We start from the raw sequence: 22,567 nt of genomic DNA, 5'->3' as shown, positions 1-22,567 counted from the left end.
TGGGATAGGCTGAGGACAAATTTGCCGATTGTAAATTGTGTATGAGATTCCGTGGATTGTGTCTGGCAGTACAAAAAGTACACCACTGCAGTCTGTAACCTCGTGCCCCTGCTCAGCCCTTATCTCAATGTTACAATCCAGCTAGGGAATCAATCCTTCCAAAGGAATGCCGAAAGGCAAGCCAAGATGTGCAGCAGGCATACTTAAAATGCTGAACCGCCAGCCCTGTGAGGCTGCAAGAAAGGATTATTGAGTGATAAATAGAAAAAGCATCGGCAGAGTTAAGTGATCTCAAAACAAATGCATCAAGTCAAAGGTCTGTAGTCCTATCACAACTAGTTGTGAATGGTATGGACAATTAAATGGAAAGAGAAAGTACAAAAACATTTTCATTCTCAGTGAGTGGGGACCAGCAATGTAAATGCTGAAGAGTGAAGTATTTACAATCATGTTATTCTATGGTGTTAAAGAGGTGATGCAGTTTAGCCTCTCTGAAATCTCCACCATCATAGCCAGTTCAATTTACTCCACATAATATCTAAACATGGCTGACAGAACTGGATACTGCAAAGGTTACGAGAACAGACAGCATCACAACTGTATTGCTGAAGACCTGGATTCCAGAACGAACTACAGTATAGTAAAGTTGATTCCACTACAACCTGAATCAGCCCACAATGTGGAGATTTGCGCAGACACGTCCTGTTCACAAAAAGGTAATACCCATCCAGTGCTGCGAATCATTCTACTGTCAATCACCCTCAGAGTGATGGAAGCTGTCACTTAAAGTGCTATCAGCTGGCTCTTACTCATCAACATATTCACTGATGCTCATTTTGGAGTCTGCTAATGTGTGAGTGACTGACCTTGACATAAGTGCAACAATTGACTTAGCATGATATCGTGTAAAACATGTCAATGTACTTTAAAGGAAAACCACTCCAGGAGTTGGAATCATCCTTTTCAGAAAGGTAAATTAGGATTAAGTCAACCTTAAAACATTGTAGAAGTTCTATCTAATCATCTTCAGTTGCTTCATATAATGATGTTCATTCCATAATAAGGCTAAAAGTGCACGTTTGCTGATGAATGCACAATTTTCAATTGTCTTGACAAATGAAACAGTCCCTGCCTGCTTACAGCCCAAGCTGACAACAGTCAATGACAAATAACATTTGTACAGAAAAGTGCCTGGTAATGAAAATGACATTCAATGCATTACTGTCACTAGGACCCCACCATCAATGGACCCATCTCAAAAATACCGTGGCTGCAAGAGCAGGTTAAAGGCTGGGAATTCTATTGTGAATGATCTACATCTGGAACCCCAATGCTTTAGGCTACATGGCACAAGTCAGGACCTGATTGAAACTCCACCCTTGCCTTGGTGAGTGCAGCACCAACAACTCTCAAGATGTTCAACATTTACAGCAAGGCTGCCAGGTTGATTGTAACCCCATGATCCACCCTCTGTATAACTGGAGCGCAGTGGCTGCAGTGTGAACCATCTACAAAACGCATTGCAATTACTCACCCAGGCTACTTGAACAGCTCAAAACTCCAAAACTCACCACCTCTACCACCAGGGACACAGACAGAAGGTGCATGGCAACACCACCACTTCCAAGTACTCCTTCCTCCAAGCTGTAAATCATAATGACTTGGAAATCTATCATCCTCCCCAATATTCAAAATTGTTTGTCATTCTTTAGTACACAAATGTAAAGGAGAATGAATTGACTGTTACTTCAGATCCAATGCTGCATAAAAATCACAATAAACATAAAGAATACAAAAACAAAAAACATAATAACTAAACTTCTACAATGTCAACCTCATTGATGAAGACCACACTGGAATGTAATTTGTGATATTTCCGAAATGTATTATCTATAGTTTATCAGCTTGTGTTATGAATTTTAACGTGAATTAGATTAAATTTTAATTAGATTTGATAATATGGTCATGTCCTTTTCAATTTAGTTTTAAAAATTGCACACTGAGTTAACAAGTCTATTTTATACTAAAATTAAAGGCACCTCATATTTCATCTACCAAAACAGACTATAATAAATTAATCTAATCTTTATAAAATAGGAAAAATATTAAGGCATTAATAAGATTACAGTACATTGTTTAACATTATAAAACAATGAAAACAGTTTGCTGAAGAACTCCTTCAGTTCTGCATGAAATATCTAAATTACATAATGGATGAAGGGAATTTTTGGGTTTAGTATCTGGTAATTTTTGCTTTTATAACTATTATGATTTGGAATAAACTGTGGAAAAGTAAGAAGTTTTACTGGAATATTAATAGAGTTTCAAAAGGAAATTGCATATGTACTTGAAAAATCTTTAAAATGCTATATTATGGGAAAGATAAATGAATGGGAATTAACTGAAATAGTTTCTTAAAAAAAACTTAGGATTCAGGGACCAAGCGGCCTTTTTCTGTGTTGTATGATTCATGATTCTGTATTCTGACTGAAATATCTGTACCACTGCAATTATGCATGCCTCACGTTTTTCGTTTCAAAACTGTTGCATGCCAATTCTTGAAAAAGTATTTAATGAATAAAATATGATTATCAGCTAATTCATTGTTGTAAAATGTACTGTATCGTTAACAGTGAAATGTAATAAAACATATTTCCCTCTTTCCAAGTTCAAATGAAGGATCTTTGGCTTCTTTTTCTACAGATACTGCCTGATCTGTTGAATATTGAATTGTGCACATACAAAGGTGAAATACAGCTGATACTGGTTATGGATTTTAAACTGAATTAGATTAAATTTTAATTAGATTTGATAATATGGTCATGTCCTTTTCAATTTAGTTTTAAAAATTGCACACTGTTAACGAGTCTATTTTATACTAAAATTAAAGGCTATCTTAATTAATTAATGATTATCTTAAATACACTTGGAAAGTGCTGGAATGACTGAACCTGTCAGGCAACATCTGGAGACAGCAGAGACACAAAAGACTGCAGATGTTGGAGTCTGGAGCACTAAACTTTCTGCAGGAAGAACTCAGTGGGTTGAGCAGCCCCTGATGCAGGATTTTGACCTGAGATGTTGACAGTTTCTTTCTTCCCACAGAAGCTGCTTGGCCCAGTGAGATCCCTCCCATTAAAGGATGCCGATCTTTCATCAAAATTTGGATAAGGTTGGATTAGTGACAGCTTTAGAGAATGTACAGTTGAAAGAAAAAAACGAAAGTTGCTGTGAGGCTCTAAACTATATAAATGGCCCTGCAGAATAATCCTCAGTACAGTAGCTGCATTCAAAAGGATGATTTGAAACAATCTTGTAGATGATAAGGCATATATTTAAGTCAAAGTATGTTCTTTAGCTTCCTTCAATAGCCTAAGGGCAAAGGTTAAATTAAGAGTGGAATGGAATCTTAAGAGTAGCAAAATGAATAATATAAATTTGTAGAATAAAATTAGCTATTTGGTCTGTTCTGTTTGCCCAGGCTCTGTTAAAGAGCAATCAAATAAGTGCCAGATCCCAGTTTTTCTGCCCTTAAGTTTGCAGATTGACTTCTTCAAGTACATGTTTAATTGCTCTTGAAATATTATTGCGAGGCAAATGTTAATTTGGGTGAATACTTTGGCAGGAGTTGAAATATTGGAAAAATTAAGACCATATGGATTCCCAAACCCATTTATTTCCATATTTCAAACCAGTATGTTGGCTGTTTGGACCAACCACCTCAGCTGGGGTGGAAATTCAAATCCAATAAATTTATTGCTCAATTACAGTGATTTTGACATGAATTTTGTAAGTGAATTTTGACTCCATGTGTTTCTTGAGAACTTACCCATGAAAGTAAGGTGACAGGATTGTAGACAATTTCTGGACTTGTGGTTTAACCAGGAAAACTAAATGATTTGCCTTGAACATTCAATTCCACTTCAAAATTTCAGCAAGGGGGTTTCAGGAATTTCAAACAAGAGAAAATCTGCGGGTGCTGAAAATCCAAGGCAACACAAACAAAATGCTAGAGGAACTCAGCAGACCAGGCAGCATCTATGGAAAAGAGTAAACAGTCGACGTTTCAGGCCGGAACCCTTCATCAGGAACTTCTCATCTTTTTTCCAGACTTGATGAAAGGTCTCGGCCCGGAAGGTCAATGCAGGAAGGTAAAAAGTGGACTAGAAAGTTATTTGGTCTGGTGCATCATATTTCATTCACGCTCTCCTACTAGACCAAATCAATGCTATTACGCGACAATGTTTGCTCTAGTCGAGACTTACAAAAAACAAAACGGAATCTCCTCCAATGCTGATCTTCGACAATTGCTGGTGTCCTAGCAACACCATTCCTCAATAATCCTGCGCTGTCACGGGATTCCAGACGTCATTTCCGCGAGTTCGCTTGTGTCAAGTGACAGGTGACGTCATCGGGAGTTTCGTCGCGGCGGTGGGATAGTGAATCGCCGAGACGGAGAGGTGAGAGCTGGGATGGTGGTGAGGGGATGCGGGAGTCTCAGTACCCGCGTACGGTGCCTTTCCCTGACCCGAGTAAAAGCGCATTGAGCCCCGATAGCGCATTTTCGACGGCGGTTTGTTTATGTTTCTGAACCCACTTCCGTGTTTCCATACTTCCATGGCCTCTGAGGCCTAAAATTGGAAATCAAGGAAGCCTATCGCTTTTGTGTAAAGTTTGAACATGACACCGAGTTTGATGTTTCACCCTTCCAGAATAAGTGATAAACTTACGAGAGTAAACCACCCAACTTTGGAGCTCAATTTGATGGTTGTCCTGATCGAGCTTGCGAAACTTAATTCCTTTATTAAAGTAGAGATTGCCTTTAAAGTCGAGGTTTTAAATGAGACTACTTCGCAAAATTGTTTACTTATGAGGGTAAATTTCTAACAGTAGTCAGCTTTGTGTAAGGCGGCTCTTTCATCAAAGTTCTGTGTTTCTATTTTCAGAGACCCAAGCACAAAGTATAGCTTGGCACAGTCTTTAAAATGAAATGTGAAGTTGTAGATGGAGATAAAGCTAATATTGTGAGGAGTAGCACTTCATTCACTGTCCAGACATGTTTTCAGCTTTTGGTACTCAATATTGAATTCAGCATTTTGATATAATCAGTAAATCCTACTTGTTTTGTTTGAAACATGCCAATTGTAATGCAAGGTCATCGTTAGTAAGTGTTCTCCTGAGATGACATCATCTGGATTTTGGTTCCCACTCTATCACGGATATTCCTTTATTCTTTTCACCCCTCCCACTTGTTTTCACCTGAAAACTTCTCCAATTCTAATAAAGTTTTAACTTCCGGACCTTCCACAGACGCTGGCTGATCTGGTGGTCTTTGTTTAGCATTTCAAGTTGCCAGCAGCTGTATTTCTTTTTGTAATTTTAGTTTACGGGAAAGGCATTTCATTCCTGATTGTAGGACTTTGCTGTTCTCAAACCTTTTTCCCCACCTTTGTAACAGCATGGCTAAAGTTGTATGGCGGTTATGCAGTGGGTCCATAAAGAGAAAGATCTACTTTGTTCTGATACTGAGTTTAGTGGTCAGAAGTCATCTGTGCGTTTGGTAGATATCTGATATGTACATCCACTTAAGCCATGTGGATGCCCATGGTTAACTATCCATACCGGGTATTTTTTCTAACTACATTTATCAAGCATGCAACTCTGAGATTTGTGTTCTCCCCACCCCACCCCCATCCCCTCTGCGGGCAGCCACGAAACAAAGAAATGCCATGGAGCCTGTTCAAGAAAACATCATGCACCCAACATGCAAAAGAAGAACAAATTGTGTAAAAAGCAAGCAAACAGCACAGAATATCAAACATCAAACCGGGAGTGCTGTAGCATTCTGTCTCGTTCAGTTCAATGCTGCACTGGTGGGCCATCCTTCACTGAAGCACCCTAGTCTGCATCGACTGCCCTGATCAAACCATTCGAAAACAGCAAAAAAAACTAACCAAAATCCAGAAACACGTGCAACATGAAGCTCAGAGTCTCCCAAAACAAGTCCACAGCCTCGCCGATCAATCCTCGTAATGTGGATCCTGCACTTACCCCCGACAGTAGCCAGCGAGAGCAAGAGGAATAATGGCCAAATGCAGGCAGGTGGCACCAAGCATCCGCCTATCCTCTGCTCTCGTCCTCGTCGACTTCATACTTGCTCGATGCCTCAATTGAAGAGAAGCGATGGAATTGATCATGGGGTTGTGCCCCATCTGCAGGCTGCACACTCCGCTCCAAACCTCACTGAAGTCCCTTGAAGGCAGCGAAGCACTAAATCGCTCAATCATTCACGAGGAGCTGTGGGCTGTTTTCTGGAGTTAGGGTATAAAGCAAATATTAAGTTCAACAGTAGCTGTTCTTCAGACATAGACATGGATTGTAGATTAAATTTAAAATGCAGTCCTGAACAATGGCTTACCTGCAGCTGTGGGCACCAGATAATTGAAAACCAGACGTTGCTGATTAGTATTCATTTTGGGTTTCTGGAGTGTGGGTGCAAAGAAGGAGGTGTGTGAAAACTATATGTAATTCAAAGGAAGCATTGTATATACATTGTAACTATATAGAATTGTGCAGCTTTTACCTTTGATCTTTAGCATGTAAAATGTCATATATTGTTTGAATAGGCCTCTTCTTCCGAGAGTGTCTCAATAAATTGCCTGCTGCTTAATTTTGTTGAATGAAACACTTCTGTATCCACTAACTTCAGTGTGTGTCTGGTGACTTTGTTCACGTTACAACATGGGCCATCATAAACAGAAATTGCCTTGTACGTTTGGATATATCATAGCCCTTTGAGAACTATTTGATAGACTGTTATCTCATTATATTTTTGTTTTCAAAGGGATTGCATGGCAAACACATTTATCATTTACATGAACAATTAATTGATAAGTAATTTGATGAAATTGGGTGGCAGAGGCTTTGCTGTTCCTTTACCACCTGCCATGGGTTTAGTCTGATAGAAATGCCTTTCAAAGATTGGATACTGGTATATTATATGCCCTAATTTCACTCTGTAATTCCAAGGAATTTAAATTATTTTATAGGCATCCATTAGTCTCGTGAGACAATGGATTTGCGCCTTGGAAGGTTTCCAAGGTGCAGGCCTGGGCAAGGTTATATGGAAGACTGGCAGTTGCCCATGCTGCAAGTCTCCCCTCTCCACGCCACCGATGTTGTCCAAGGGAAGGGCACTAGGGCCGATACAGCTTGGCACTGGTGTTGTCGCAGAGCAATGTGTGGTTAAGTGCCTTGCTCAAGGACACAACACGCTGCCTCAGCTGAGGCTCGAACTAGCGACCTTCAGATCACTAGACCGACGCCTTAACCACTTGGCCACGTGCCAACACTATTTAAATTATGGAGTTGTATTAAATTATTGGTTGACATTGATACTACTATTATTGGTTAGACATTGATGTTACTAAATTACATCGAGCAGAAAATTTCCATTGACATTGATTGACTAAAAACAAAGTGATCATTAAAAAGTTGTACCCTATCACTGCTCCAATGTGCTGCTCAGACAGGATCTTAGCTGAAATCATTATCGGCAGCAATAGTAGTTAAAATCATGTGGTCAATACTACAGATGCCGATAACATTGTTGAATGCGTAATTAGAGTTAATGTTTGAAATAGTGGCATTGTTGGTGCTTAATAATAGGTTCAATAGGTTGTGGAAGTACAGGTGGATCCTAAGATGAGGGATGATTGAAATGGGCACCTGCATGATTAAAATTGTATGTCTCCCTCAGCTTAAGAACATCCAGTTCATTCAACCGTATAAATAAGTGGAGACCAGTGGGATTGATTTGCTGACTACTATGGAACTGTAGGCATCTTGTCTGTGTGAGGAACTAGTTTGTGGCTTCATCTCAGACTTGCAACATTTCAAGGAACTTTCCCCACTGTAATCTGGGAAAGGTGCATGGCCTCTTATTTTTTCCCCTCCCCCTATTTTGTATTTTTCTGTCTATTGCAATTGTGTGCTTTCAATATGCTTTAGAATGTTTAAAAGGGTGATAGCATACATTTTCCTCTTCCAAAAATGGGTAAAATTGGTGGGAGGGTGGAGAATTTGCTGCTTTTGTGAATATTGTTAAACATAGAGCAATGTGGAAAAGACTGAAAAGAGGATGGTGATAATCAGCATAAGGTTTAAAGTCAAAAATGGTTCAGCACAGTTAGGTAAGGTGACAAAATTAGTCATATGCAATGCTTGCAGCAGAGTATTTAATTAGTTTGTCCAACAAGGAAATGGAATAAACAGCACAGAACTGTAACAAAAATGTTTTACTTGTCTATGTAGAGCAGTCCATGTTCTAAGCCTTCCCTGGTAATGCTTTCCAACTCTTCCCTCACATATCATGGACTGCTACTTCATGCACACATGCTGAGCTCGTCAATTTCATCAACTTTCATCCTGCCCTTAAATTCACTTGGTTCATCTCTGATACCTCCCTTCCCTTTCTTGATATCTCCGTCTCCCATATCTGGAGACAAACTGTCTACTGACATCTTTTATAAACCTACCGATTTCCATGGCTATCTTGACTATACATCTTCATACCCTGTCTCCTGTAAAAATGCAATTCCCTTTTCTCAGTTCCTTTGTCTCCACTGCATCTGTGTGTAGCCTCTTGAGAAGCTGTCCATGAGGCATTGCAGTTGCTCTTCAGAGTGTAAACACGAGGAATTCTGCAGATGCTGGAAATTTAAGGAACACACATCAAAGTTGCTGGTGAACGCAGCATCTCTAGGAAGAGGTACAGTCGATGTTTCAGGCCGAGACCCTTCGTCAGGACCAACTGAAGGAAGAGCTCGGCCTGAAATGTCAACTGTACCTCTTCCTGGAGATGCTGCCTGGCCTGCTGCGTTCACCAGCAGCTTTGATGTGTGTTGCTCTTCAGAGTGTGTTGCCAGTGCCACATCGTCTGCAAACAACATGTCCCTGATGAGTACTTCATGAACCTTGGTTTTTGCCCTCAGCTGGGACAGACTGAACAGCCTCTTGTCCGATCTGTTGTGGAGGTAGACACCATCAGTTGATGTTCCAAAGGCGTGCTTCAGCATGACTGTGAAGAAGATGCCAAACAGGGTGGGGGCAAGCACACAGCCCTGTTTCACACCACTGCGGATGTTGAAGGCCTCCGAAGAAGAGCCGTCGAACTGAACGACGCCCTTCATGTCTGTCTGGAATGACTGAACTATCCTGAGGAGCCTCGGGGGACAACCAATCCTGGCAAGGATTTTGAACAGGCCGTGTCTGCTCACAAGGTCGAAGGCCTTCGTAAGGTCAATGAAAGTGACGTAGAGTGGTTGTCTTTGCTCTCTGCATTTCTCTTGTAGCTGTCGAAGGGAGAAGATCATGTCGATTGTGGAGCGTTCCGACCTGAAACCGCACTGAGACTCGGGATATACCTTTTCGGCTATTTTCTGCAATCTGTTCAGGACCACGTGGGCGAAGATCTTCCCACCGATGCTCAGCAAGGAGATTCCCCTGTAACTGTTACAGTCGCTTCTGTCCCCTTTGTTCTTGTATATGGTGACAATGTTGCAGTCTCTCATGTCTTGCGGCACTGCTCCCTCTGTCCAGCACTGGCACAGTAGTTCGTGCTGGTGGTTTAGCAGGGCACCCTTTGTGCATTTGATGGCCTCTGGTGGAATGCCATCCAATCCTGGTGCCTTCCCAGTGGGCAGGCTGTCGATGGCTTTACTCAGCTCTTCGGCAGTCGGCAATGCATCAAGTTCCTCCATGACAGGCAGGCATTACACAGCATCCAGTGCGCTGTCCGAGATGCTGTTTTCTTTGGAGAAGAGTTCAGAGTAATGCTCCACCCACCTCTCCATCTGCTTGCCTTTGTCATTGATCGTCTCGCCTGTTATGGTTTTCAATGGTGCTGTCTTGCTCTGGGTTGGCCCAATGGCTTTCTTGATGCCCTCATACACTCCACGGATGTTGCCTGTATCAAATGATGACTGAATGCTTTCGCATAGTTGTAGCCAGTAGTCATTTGCACAGCGTCTGGCTGTTTCCTGGGCCTTGCTTCTTGCTGTCCTTAGCGCTTGCAGTATTGCCTGGTTGGGGTGATGTTTGTGCTCTAGTAGTGCAACCAAATACATAGTTACTCCCACACCCTTTCAACCCCTCACTTTTCACTTTCTGCAGGGATCACTCCCTTTGTGATTCCCTTGTCCATTCTTCCCTCTCCACTAATCTCTCTCCTGGCACGTACCCCTGCAAGTGGCCTAAGGGGTACATCTGTCCATCATTTCCTCAACCTCCATTCAGGGCACCACAGAGTCCTTCCAGGTGAGGCAACGCGCCACCTGAGAATCTGTTGGGGCTGTCTGTTGTGCTCCCAATGCTGCCTCCTCTACATTGGTGAGACCACTTTGTCGAACAGCTGTCCTCCATTTGCCAAAAGCAGAATTTGCCGGTGCCAGCCATTTTAATTCCTATTCTCATTCCTGTTCTGACATGTTGGTCCATGACCACCTCTTGTGCGACTATGAGGTCACTCTCAGGTTGGAGGAGCGACACCTCATATTCTGTGTAACCTGCAAGCCGATGGCATGAATATTGATTTCTGCTTCCATTAAAAATAACATTGCTTCCCTTTCCCTCTTCTTCTATCCTTTGCTCTGGCTTCTTACCTGTTCTCACCTGCCTATCACCTGATGCCCCTTCTCTTACTCCTATGGTCCACTCTCCTCTCCTATCAGATTCCTCCTTCTCCAGCTCTTTACCTTTCCCACCCATATGGCTTCACCTATCACCTTTTGGCTGGACCTCCATCCCCACTCCCACCTTTTTATCCTGGCATCTTCCCCCTTCCTCTCCATTTCGGATGAAGGGCCTCGGCCCAAAATGTCCACTGTTTATTCATTTCCATAGATGCTGCTGGCCTGCTGAATTCCTCCAGCATTTTGTGTGTTGCTTTGGATTTCCACATCTCGTGTTTATATGAATGTTGTAACGACTTTACATTTAGTATACATTATTTTCATAGAAATAACTCAGATTAAAACTGGGTTATAAAGGAACTTGGACAACTTTTTGTGACTTGTGCCTCTCTATATTTTTGCTAGATTGATTCAATTTTAGTGATCGAGTCATGCTGCGATCCGGATTTAGACCTGAACGTTTGCGGGTGAACCTGCGACTTGTTATCAATAGGCTTAAGCTGCTGGAGAAAAAGAAAAGTAGGTGTTTTTAATGCAATTATGACAAATTTTATGAAATCGTTTGTAATAAACTTTGTAATCATAATACCTCATTTAAATAAATGTTTTGGTGGAGCTGGAGTATCAAAGCCTTTGTGTTTCTGACTTGTTGCATAATTATCCAGCTCTTTAACATTATATATATAATAGGTGCAAGAGTAGTCCATTCGGCCCTTCGAGCCAGCACCGCCATTCACTGTGATCATGGCTGATCATCCACAATCAGTACCCTGTTCCTACCTTCTCCCCATATCCCTTGACTCCGCTATCTTTAAGAGCTCTATCTAACTCTTTCTTGAAAGCATCCAGAGAAATGGCCTCCACTGCCTCCTGAGGCAGAGCATTCCACAGATCCACAACTGTCCAATTCACCCTGCATCCTCATAACATCCTCCTCACATTTCACACTGCCACCCAGCTTTGTGTCATCTGTAAATTTGCTAATGTTACTTTTAATCTCTTCATCTAAATCATTAATGTACATTATAAATAGCTGCGGTCCCAGCACCAATCCTTGCGGTACCTCACTACTCACTGCCTGCCATTCTGAAAGGGACCCGTTAATCCCTACTCTTTGTTTCCTGTCTGCCAACCAATTTTCTGTCTATGTCAGTACCCTACCCCCAATACCATGTGCTCCAATTTTGCCCACTAATCTCCTACGTGGAACCTTATCAAAGACTTTCTGAAAGTCCAGGTACACTACATCCACTGGCTGTCCCTTGTCCATTTTCATAGTATATTGTGTGTTTCTTACATACCATATAAAATAATAAATATTATGCAAGATGATACATTCTTTAAAAACATTGCTCTGTTTGATATTGTTTAATTATTTTCTTAGCTGAATTAGCTCAAAAAGCCAGGAAAGAAATCGCAGATTATCTTGCAGCTGGGAAGGATGAACGGGCTAGAATCCGCGTTGAGCATATCATTCGGGAGGACTACTTGGTGGAAGCCATGGAAATTCTGGAACTGTACTGTGACTTGTTGCTTGCAAGATTTGGCATGATCCAGTCGATGAAGTATGTAAACATGACACTTATTGTCTCAGTCTTGTGCACATTTTAGCATATTATTGTTCGTTTGTTTGTAATGATTGTAAAATAGCTAACCAGCAAAATCTTAGTGTGTTCTAGAAATGAGAAATTAAGTTTACAAAGCCAGTAGAAGCAGTCCCCCAATCTGCATCGGGTTTCACCGATATAGAGGAGGCTGCACCGGGAGCACCGGATGCAATAGATGACCCCAACAGACTCACAAGTGAAGTGTTGCCTCATTTGGAAGGACTGTTTGGGGCTCTGAATAGTGGCAAGAGAGGAGGTGTAGGGACAGGTGTAGCACTTGCGCTTACAGGGATAAGTGCCAGGTGGGAGATCCGTGGGGAGGGACATGTGGACCAGGGAGTCGTGGAGGGACTGATCCCTGCGGAGGGGGGTGGAGAGGGAAAGATGTGCTTAGTGGTGGGGTTCTGTTGAAGGTGGTGGAAGTTGCGGAGGATAATGTGCTGGATCCGGAGGCTAGTGGGGTGGTAGGTGAGGACAAGGGGAACTCTGTCCCTGTTGTGGCCGGAGGATGGGGTGAGAGCCGAAGTGCGGGAAATGGTGGAGATGCGGGTGAGGGCATCATTGATGACAGCGGAAGGGAAACCACGATCCTTAAAGAAAGAGGACATTTGAGATGTCCTGAAATGGAAAGCCTCATCCTTGGAGCAGATGCGGTGGAGACGGAGGAACTGGGAATAGGGAATGGCATTTTTGCATGTGGCGGGGTGGGAAGAGGTATAGTTGAGGTAGTTATGAGAGTCAGTGGGCTTGTAGAAAATGTCAGTGGACAGTCTGTCTCCAGAGATGGAGACCGAGACATCGGAAAAGGGGGGAGAAGTGTCCGAGATAGACCAAGTGAATTTGAGGGCTGGGTGGAAGTTAGAAGTAAAGTCGATGAAATTGACGAGCTCAGCATGGGTGCAGGAAGCAGCACCAATGTAGTCGTCAATGTACCGAAGGAAAAGTTGGGGAGCAGTACCTGAATAGGTTTGGAGCACAGACTGTTCCACATAACCGACGAAGAAGCAGGCATAGCTAGGGCCCATGTGAGTTCCCATAGCTACACCCGTAGTCTGAAGAAAGTGGGAAGAGCCAAAAGAAAAGTTATTGAGTTCCGCCAACTGGAGGAGGGTAGTGGTGGTGGGGAACTAGTGAGGTCTATTATCCAGAAAGTAGCGGAGGGCTTTGAGGCCTTCTTCATGGGGAATGGAGGTGTGTAGGGATTGGACATCCATAGTGAAAATGAAGTGGCTGGGACCAGGGAACTGGAAGTTATTGAAGAGGTGGAGGGTATGATGCAGATTGGGGGACCACTTTGTCGAGCACCTCCGCTCCGTCTGCTGAAACCCGACGCAGATTGCTGGACCGCTTCGTCGAGCACCTCCGCTCCGTCTGCCACAACAGACAGGATCTCCCGGTAGCCACCCACTTCAACTCTGCTTCCCACTCCCATTCAGATATGTCCATACATGGCCTCCTCTACTGCCATGATGAGGCTAAACTCAGGTTGGAGGAGCAACTCCTCATATACCGTCTAGGTAGTCTCCAGCCCCTTGGTATGAACATAGAATTCTTCAACTTCTGGTAATTCCCTCCCCCTCCCTTCCCCTACCCCTATTTCACTCTGCCCCCTCCCCCAGCTGCCTATCACCTCCTTCATGGTTCCGCCTCCTTCTACTACCCATTGTGTTTTCCCCTATTCTTTCTTCACCTTTCCTGCCTATCACCTCCCTGCCTCCCCTCCCCCACCCCTTTAGCTTTCCCCTTACTGGTTTTTCACCTGATACCTACCAGCCTTCTCCTTCCCACCCTCCCCCCTCCTTCTTTATAGGGCCTCCGCCCCTTCCCTCTACAGTCCTGGCGAAGGGTTCCGGCCTGAAACGTCGACTGATCTTTTCCACGGATGCTGCCCGACCTGCTGAGTTCCTCCAGCGTGTTGTGGGTGTTGCTTTGACCCCAGCATCTGCAGAGTATTTTGTGTTTAGGAGGAACTCAGCAGGCCAGGCAGCATCTGTGGAAAAGAGTGAACAAGTTGATATTTTGGGCTGAAAGACTGTTTACTCTTTTCCATAGATGTTGCCAGGCCTGCTGAGTTCCTCTTGCATTTTGTGTTTGTTGCTTTGGATTTCCAGCATCTGCAGATTTCCTCCTGTTTGTGATAATATTAAATAACAAGCTTCTGCCACCTGGGTCCCCTGGTTGTCATATCAGCCATTGTAGTGAACATTTTCCTACCACCATTAATACCACTCCACTATCAACTATTTCTGTCCAAATTAGTTTAAACTTTTTAGGTCAAATCCATCATTTATGGATCCTTCCTGGTAAATAGTTTCTGTACCCTTTTGAGTTTCTGTTTTTTCTAAAGTACATAACCTGCATAACATTGAAACCTTCAGTGTTCGCTGTCAGACTGAGAAATAGGCAATAACTTCTGAAGTCTGCACAGCCATAATTAAACCCTGTGAAATTAGAAATCCAGGAGTTGCTGCTGGTGATATCCTGCTAGCTTCATGATGCAATATCAAAGTCCTTGCAGAAGGAAATTAAATTTCTGATTTCAATTTTTGATTCATCTATAAAAGCTGAGTAAGCAGCACTTTGAATGTGGAGCTTTAAAAAACCCTTCAGAATATAAACAGAAAATTGCTGGGAAAACTCAAAGATCAGGCAATATTCATGGAAAGATTACAGGCTCCATCAGAATTCTCTTTTCTTTTTGAAATGTCCATGAAATTGTAATAAGGGTATTGAAATCATTTTGTATAATATTCCAAGTTTCTGAAATCATTCATGTCCAAATGTATCTTCACTCTAAGAAGTTTTAAAAAATAGTTTCCCACATCCATGAGAATTTTTGAAACATTCATATTTGGTGGCCTGTTGGATTTTCTGCAGCTTAGGCTGGAGTGATATTTAGAGCTAGAAAAGCAGACCATGTAGTGGAAAGATGTTTTTGAAGTGAATGGCAATTATCTATTGTTCTAAACATCGAGCAATCTTCTTTGGATGTGATTGCAAAGTAAGGGAAGGAGTGACAAACTCTGTTAATCAAATATTTTAGACGCCTATGCTTTATTACTACTAACAATTAAACAAATGATCTGCACCAATAATGGCATCAGTAATGTTAGTTGTCAAATACATCTTGGATTAATTTATTCTGATATTTCCATAATCTTGCAACCTGTATCCCAGTGAAAAACATTTCAGGTTGATGAAGTAGTTCTCTTATAGCTCCCTACGGTTATTCTAGGTAGACTCATTCATACACTTGTAGATGTAAGAGTAGGTTGTAAGCATTCCCTTCGTTCAGTGGATTTGAGGTGAGTGGGTGCTTCATCAGATTGAGATCTAAGTGTAGGTTTCTCAGTAGTTGGATTGACTTTACTTACATTGTGACTTGTAACTGAAAGAAAATCTGAAGCATTAACTATCTGAGAGCCCATTATAAACAATGCCTGATGTTTTATTTGTAATCTACATTCTCTTCTTCTGTGTGTGTGTGTTTAGAGAACTTGACACAGGTCTCAGTGAGTCAATATCCACTCTGATTTGGGCTGCCCCACGGCTTCAGAATGAAGTGGTTGAACTCAGAACTGTAAGTATTATTTCTCTTAGTGGATTACAGATTTACAATTTCCATCTACCCACTTTTTCATTCAGGGAACTGGACACAGGCCTGGCAGAGGCAGTCTCAACACTAATCTGGGCTGCCCCAAGGTTGCCAACAGATGTAATAGAGTTGAAAATAGTAAGTAACAGCAAATGGAGGTAGTGCAACTACAGTTTTGTCCTCTGTATTTGTGTGTATTTCACATGCCTGAGTTCAAAGTGAAATATTTGTGCTGCTGGATTTGTGCTTCTTAATTTCTTTTTAAATTTTATGTTTTAGGTTTGATTGATGGTAGCTTATCTAGATAAATGTATTAGCATTAGCAAATACAGCACAGCTACATATAGCTTTTACTTATTTTAAGCTTATGTAGAAAACACTTTGCATTATTCTTTACTATTTGACAAAATCTGTAATTCCAATCCATACTAAACTTTTCAACAGCTTATTACAGTGTTTAAGAACTAGTTCCATTTCAGATTTCTCTCCAAGTGAAGTGCAGTGGTTGCTCACTAATATTTCAACCGGTTATCTTGCTGTCTCATATCTCTTCACTAATGGTTTAATTTGTCCAGAAAACTATATATCTGCTTTGGCGAATGGTTCTCGGATCTTTGCAAGGTGGTATTTGTGTTTTCTCCTCAAATACTGATTATTGCACTTAAAGTAGAAACAATATTTTAAATTTTAATTTTCCATTCTTGGCTTCTACAGCAAATCTTCTGAGCTTGGCAGGTTATTCCTTCTACCTATTGCTCAAACTTTTCCCCTACTGAAATATACAAATTACAATGTAATGTTCCAGGATAGAATTGTATATCTGTGGAAGAAGGTAGACTTTAGGAAATGTAAAATTGTGATTTCTTTATTACTCTGAAGTTTCGTTATTGAAATATAGTGATCATACTAGTAAATCTTTTTGGAAAAGGATCTCAACTAGGCCTGTAGTATTTGAAATTGTACCTTATACTCTTTAATATATCTTCACAGTGGAAACCTCAAGCAATCTCCCAATGTAAATTAACTAGTGTAAATTAACTATTTTCTACAAAGTTATGATTATAAAATCATTCCATATTTTACAAAAGTATAGATACTTCAAGATGAAAACAACTACTGTTCCAGCAACACACACAAAAGTTGCTGGTGAACGCAGCAGGCCAAGCAGCATCTCTAGGAAGAGGTGCAGTCGACGTTTCAGGCCGAGACCCTTCGTCAGGACTAACTGAAGGAAGAGTGAGTAAGGGATTTGAAAGTTGGAGGAGGAGGGGGAGATCCAAAATAATAGGAGAAGACAGGAGGGGGAGGGATGGAGCCAAGAGCTGGACAGGTGATAGGCAAAAGGGATACGAGAGGATCATAGGGACAGGAGGTCTGGGAAGAAAGACAAGAGGGGCGGGGGACCCAGAGGATGGGCAAGGGGTATATTCAGAGGGACAGGGAGAAAAAGGAGAGAGAGAGAGAAAGAATGTGTGTATAAAAATAAGTAACAGATGGGGTACGAGGGGGAGGTGGGGCAGTAGCGGAAGTAATTTCACACTCAGGTTGGAGGAACAACACCTTATATTCTGTCTGGGTAGCCTCCAACCTGATGGCATGAACATCGACTTCTCTAACTTCCGCTAATGCCCCACCTCCCCTTCGTACCCCATCTGTTACTTATTTTTATACACACATTCTTTCTCTCACTCTCCTTTTTCTCCCTCTGTCCCTCTGAATATACCCCTTGCCTATCCTCTGGGTCCCCCCCCTTTGTCTTTCTTCACGGGCCTCCTGTCCCATGATCCTCTCGTATCCCTTTTGCCTATCACCTGTCCAGCTCTTGGCTCCATCCCTCCCCCTCCTGTCTTCTCCTATCATTTTGGATCTCCCCCTCCTCCTCCAACTTTCAAATCCCTTACTCACTCTTCCTTCAGTTAGTCCTGACGAACGGTCTCGGCCTGAAAAGTCGACTGCACCTCTTCCTAGAGATGCTGCCTGGCCTGCTGCATTCACCAGCAACTTTATGTGTGTTGTTTGAATTTCCAGCATCTGCAGAATTCCTGTTGTTTGCGTTTTTAAAACTACTGTTCCATTTGCTTCTTGATCTATATAGTCCAGGATACTTCATTTTCCTGCTTTTCTGGAGCTTGAGTCCACAGTGATATTTCATAATTGCTTTTTCTTTTGTAGGTGTCAGATCAGCTCTGTGCCAAATACAGCAAGGAGTATGGAAAACTTTGCAGAACAAACCAAATCGGGACTGTGAATGAGAGGGTAAATGCAGTGTAATTTTCTTTTAAAATGATTCATTGCTGTAAAAAGGAAGTTTCAAGAGCACTAGGCTCTTAAAACAGGAATTATAATGTTACAGGAAGAAAATACTAATTCATGCCTTTCATGAGCATAACCTGTCAGTACAATTTTAGATTGTCATTGATGTAATATAGGGAGACTAATTTACTCACACCAACAACCTAAAAAATACAATGCACCAAATGAGCACATAGTCAGTTTTTAATGACCAGGACATTGTTCTTGAATTCTACCATTGTTCAATATTGATCCCTGAGATCTTGAGAGTCCAATTGAAGGAGCATCTGAACATACATCTGCGAAACAGAATAGAACTCCAAACGAGCAGCTCTTGTACAGCGTTGTACCAGAATGCTTAGTCCTCTGTTTGTCTATAACCTGACAAATAAGCAGTTAAAATTAAGACACCACAAATTTATTTTATTTAGAGGTAAAGCACAATAGCAGGTCCTTCTGGCCCAGCGAGCCCACACTGCCCAATTGCACACCCGTGACCAATTAAAGTTCTAGCCTGTATGTGAAGGGACTGGAACACCTGGAAGAAACCTGCGCTGTCACCGGTAGAACATACAAACTTACAGACGGCAGCAGAATTGAACCTGGGTTGCTAGTGCTGTAATAGTGTCACACTAATGTGCTGCCCCTAAATTTATAGTCATACAGCACGGGAGCCGGGCACTCTGGTCTGTGCTGACCATAATTCCCATTAAGCTAGTCCCATTTGCTCATGTTTGGCTGATAACCCTCGAAGTCTTTCCTATCCATTACTTATCCAAATACTTTAAATGTTGTTCATGTACTTGTCTCAACCATTGCCCCTGGCAGTTCAATCCATACACTGACTGTTCTCTGGCTGGAAAAGTTGTCCCTCAGGTTCCTATCAAGTCTCTCCCCTTTCATCTCAAACCCGTTCCCTCAAGTTCTTAATAAGTCAACCAGTTTGTGTATAGTTGAATTACATGATGGATGTAACTAATTTCTAGCCTGAGTTAGAAGTTTCTAATTTGTTGTTATAGTTATTTGTAATTTCTATGTCTTCATTCTCTTTGCATGTTTTTCTAATACTAGCTCCATTGGCTTTCAGCTCATGCTCAAACTAAGTGTTGAAGCACCACCCAAAATCCTAGTGGAGAGATATTTAATCGAGATAGCAAAGAACTACAATGTTCCCTATGAGCCTGATGCAGTTGTCATGGTATGTATATCTAAAGTTTACCTGCTGCAAATGCTGTCTCTTGTAAAGCATACGGGATGTCCCTGGGTAATGAATGCGTTCAGTTTTACAGACATTCTTTTATCTGTAAGTTGGAAACCATATCACCTCAGTTATTCCACTGAGTAGTATCAAATGACTGACAAGAACAATCAACAATAATAGAGGGGAAGGTAATTCTGCAGTTCATAGGAATGAATATATGTTCAAAGTATGCCTAAATTATACAACCTTGAGAATTGTCTGCTTACAGGCAGCCACAAAGCAAGAAACCCAAAATAACCCAATTTTTTAAAAAAGACCAGTACCTGATGCGCAGAGAAAGTGTACAGTACTGTGCATACATCTACAAACATCCAAGATTTCTAAATAAATTTTCTTGGATATTTTTTGTCTTGTGCATTAATGTGTCAGTAGAAAAGAACAAGTTAAAAAGTTATTTTCCAAGGTATGAAATGTTAGAGAATTTTTTGTATTTCAATGAAGAAAGTAACTTATTAAGTTATAGGCCATTTTTCATATTAAAAACTTGATAACTTTGTAAAAAGCCAACAGACAGGTGCTGATGATCGATGATAATAGTTGAATGAACTAAACTGATTAACTGAAACAGAAACTGGTGTAGAAGAAATCAAACTGGGTGAAGGACAACCCAAGCTAAAAGGTGAGGGTGTGGCAGATGTGACAGTATAACCTTCAAATCATCAATTTTTACACCATGGAAAGAGAGAGCACAGCAACAAGACACAAGGTGGTCATACTGCATAAGCAAGGTCGCTTCCCAAGTGGAAATTTCAGGGCAGGCAGGAATTTCAAGATGAGCTATCCAAGCTCTTCTGAAGAAGCACAAAGAAACAGGCAAGGCTGAGGACTGAAAACACAGTAGTCAGCCACAGAAACTGAGTGCAGCAGGCGAGAGAGACATCAAACTGACATCCCTTCTAAATCAGAAGTCCAGCACAGCTATCAGCTCTGAACTCTCAGAAATCACTGGATCCAAGTACACCCCTCTACAGTCTGGAGATGTCTTGTCAGAAACAGCCTTTATGGAAGAGCTGCTGCCAAAAGGCAGTTCCTTAGAAGTGAAAACAAAGCCAAGAGACGTACCTATGCACAAAAACACAAGGACTCTCTGAGCAATGGCAGCAAGTGCTCTGACTGACGAATCAAAAGTTTTACATTTTTGCCTCAAACAGGAGGCGGTTTGTCTGTAGAAGAGCTGGAATGCGCTACATGGGTGAGTGTCTGCAGCCAACAGTGAAACATGGCGGAGGTTCCCTGCAGGTATGAGGTTGCATTTCTGCAAATGGAATTAGTGACCTGGTCAGAACAAATGGAATCCTCAACACATGGTATAAATAGATTATATCCATCGGGCAATACCATCAGGGAGGCGTCTGATTGGTCCCATCTTCAGTGACCCCCCCCCCAACACACGATCAAGGTCATAAAGAACTACCTTTAGTGAAAAGAAGAGCAAGGAGTTTTGCAACAGATGGTATGGCCTCCACAGAACCTGATCTCAATGTCATTGAGGCTGTCTGGGATTACTTGGGAGAGACAGAAGCAAGTGAGGCAACCAAAGTCTGCCGAAGAACTACACGGCAGTGACCGAAGAGAATTGATGCGGTTTTAAAGGCTAAGGGCAGTCACACCAAATATTGATTTAGTTTTTTTTTACTGTTTACTGCTCTTTATAGTAATTATTTTAATATTTAGATGCTTCTCATTTCTTTATTTTTGAAAGCATCTTCACTTTACAGATTTTTTTTAAAGACTTCTAAGTTGAGTAATGTTACAGGAGCACAATATGTTGGGGTGTCCATAAGTCAGGTATTCTTAAACTATAATCAAAAATGAAGCTTCAGCTTGGATGTATCCAGTTGATCAATGATTGGAAGAGTAAATAGTCATCAATGTGATGTAGTTTATTTTTGAATCAAGTTTAGCCCTTTAATTGTTTACATAATATTTTGTGTGGCACAGTGTCTTAACCAACAAATTATCACCATGGCAATCCTGGCCTTGTCTCATCAGAGATATTCCCTTTCATATTGGCCGTCACTCCCCTATACTGTCTCTTTCTGTTCTCCACTTCTGATTAAGGGTCTTTGATGTGAAGTGTAACTCTTATTTCTCCTTCAGTAGATGGTGAGTTTCCAGTATTTTATCATTTTCAATGTACTTCTGAAGTCTTTGCGGTTGACTGATATTGTTCAGTTATCTCTGATAGCATTCTGAATCCTTTCCAAGATGTATGGGTACCAAATTGCACCAGTCCAACAAATCTCATAGTATTGTACATTTTTTTTCTGTTGGGGTACAATACCTTAAAATTGGTAGTGTTTCAGAAAGCCTTTTTTGGATGAAATTGTATATTGAATCACCAATTAAAAGTGCTTTTTTTTAATTTCAAGGGTGAAGCTCCAGTAGGGGTGGAAGCAGATTTGATTGATGTTGATAATGGAGACAAGAAGGGTGGACCTGGTGAAGGTGGTGGTGGAGGATTTACAGCGCCCAATCCAGGCTTTATGCCAATGGCAATGCCCACACCATCTGTACCATTTTCATACCCTCCAAGAAAGGGACCAGTAAGTATTTTATTTTTAAACAGTGAATATATCAGATTTTAATTCCTCATTTAAATTTCTGCAGTACTGCATACAGTGCATTAAAATAGCACCTGGACAGATAGCATGACTGTTCATTGTTAAAAAAGAGTCAGAGCTGCTCAAAAAAAAAAGAGACTTTCAACAAATGAATGATGTTTGTTAACAATGTGGGCTAGAAAAGCAAATTTTATTGTGATTGAAGATATTCAGCAGCAGAATTTTGCATGAGATAGAGTAGAGTAGAAAACTGGCCAACAAAGTATCAGTTGTGGTTTTGATCATTCAAATCTAGAACATTACCTCCTATTACCTCTCTCTGGTTCTAAACCAATTCAAGTTGTGTTGAACCAATAGAGTTGATGCATGTTTGGAATGAGTTATAAAGACCCCAAAGTTTAGATGAATATTAACAATAACTACATCTAATTACTTACTGCCCGTTACACAGCTGGCATTTAGGGCAGCAATGTAGGTCTTCCATCTCAGTCGGTGTAGAAGGATTCTTCATCAATGTTTCCGTAACAATTGTTTTTTGACCAGTCTGGGTTGTTAGC

General features: G+C 41.4%; 1 protein-coding gene across 3 annotated transcripts in view; it reads left to right on the top strand.

Annotated features, from left to right (window-relative positions):
* Positions 1-4,380: 4,380 nt before the first annotated feature.
* ist1 (IST1 factor associated with ESCRT-III) overlaps positions 4,381-22,567 on the top strand; it is a 29,973-nt gene continuing 11,786 nt past the window's right edge. For 2 of the 3 annotated variants that reach the window (XM_063067076.1, XM_063067078.1), the window contains exons 1-7: positions 4,381-4,460; positions 11,097-11,210; positions 12,076-12,256; positions 15,791-15,878; positions 18,066-18,149; positions 19,273-19,383; positions 21,819-21,992. In XM_063067076.1, the coding sequence (XP_062923146.1) occupies positions 11,123-11,210; positions 12,076-12,256; positions 15,791-15,878; positions 18,066-18,149; positions 19,273-19,383; positions 21,819-21,992 (726 nt within the window). In that variant the 5' untranslated portion in view covers positions 4,381-4,460; positions 11,097-11,122. Of the gene's footprint in view, positions 4,461-11,096; positions 11,211-12,075; positions 12,257-15,790; positions 15,879-15,943; positions 16,032-18,065; positions 18,150-19,272; positions 19,384-21,818; positions 21,993-22,567 lie in introns of all 3 variants that reach the window. The other variant, XM_063067077.1, reaches the window with a different exon arrangement.

This window comes from Mobula hypostoma, chromosome 14 (assembly GCF_963921235.1).
Source record: "Mobula hypostoma chromosome 14, sMobHyp1.1, whole genome shotgun sequence".
Classification (NCBI taxonomy): domain Eukaryota; kingdom Metazoa; phylum Chordata; class Chondrichthyes; order Myliobatiformes; family Myliobatidae; genus Mobula; species Mobula hypostoma.
Note: the sequence above shows the minus strand (reverse complement) of the source record. Positions and strands in the feature narration are given on the sequence as shown.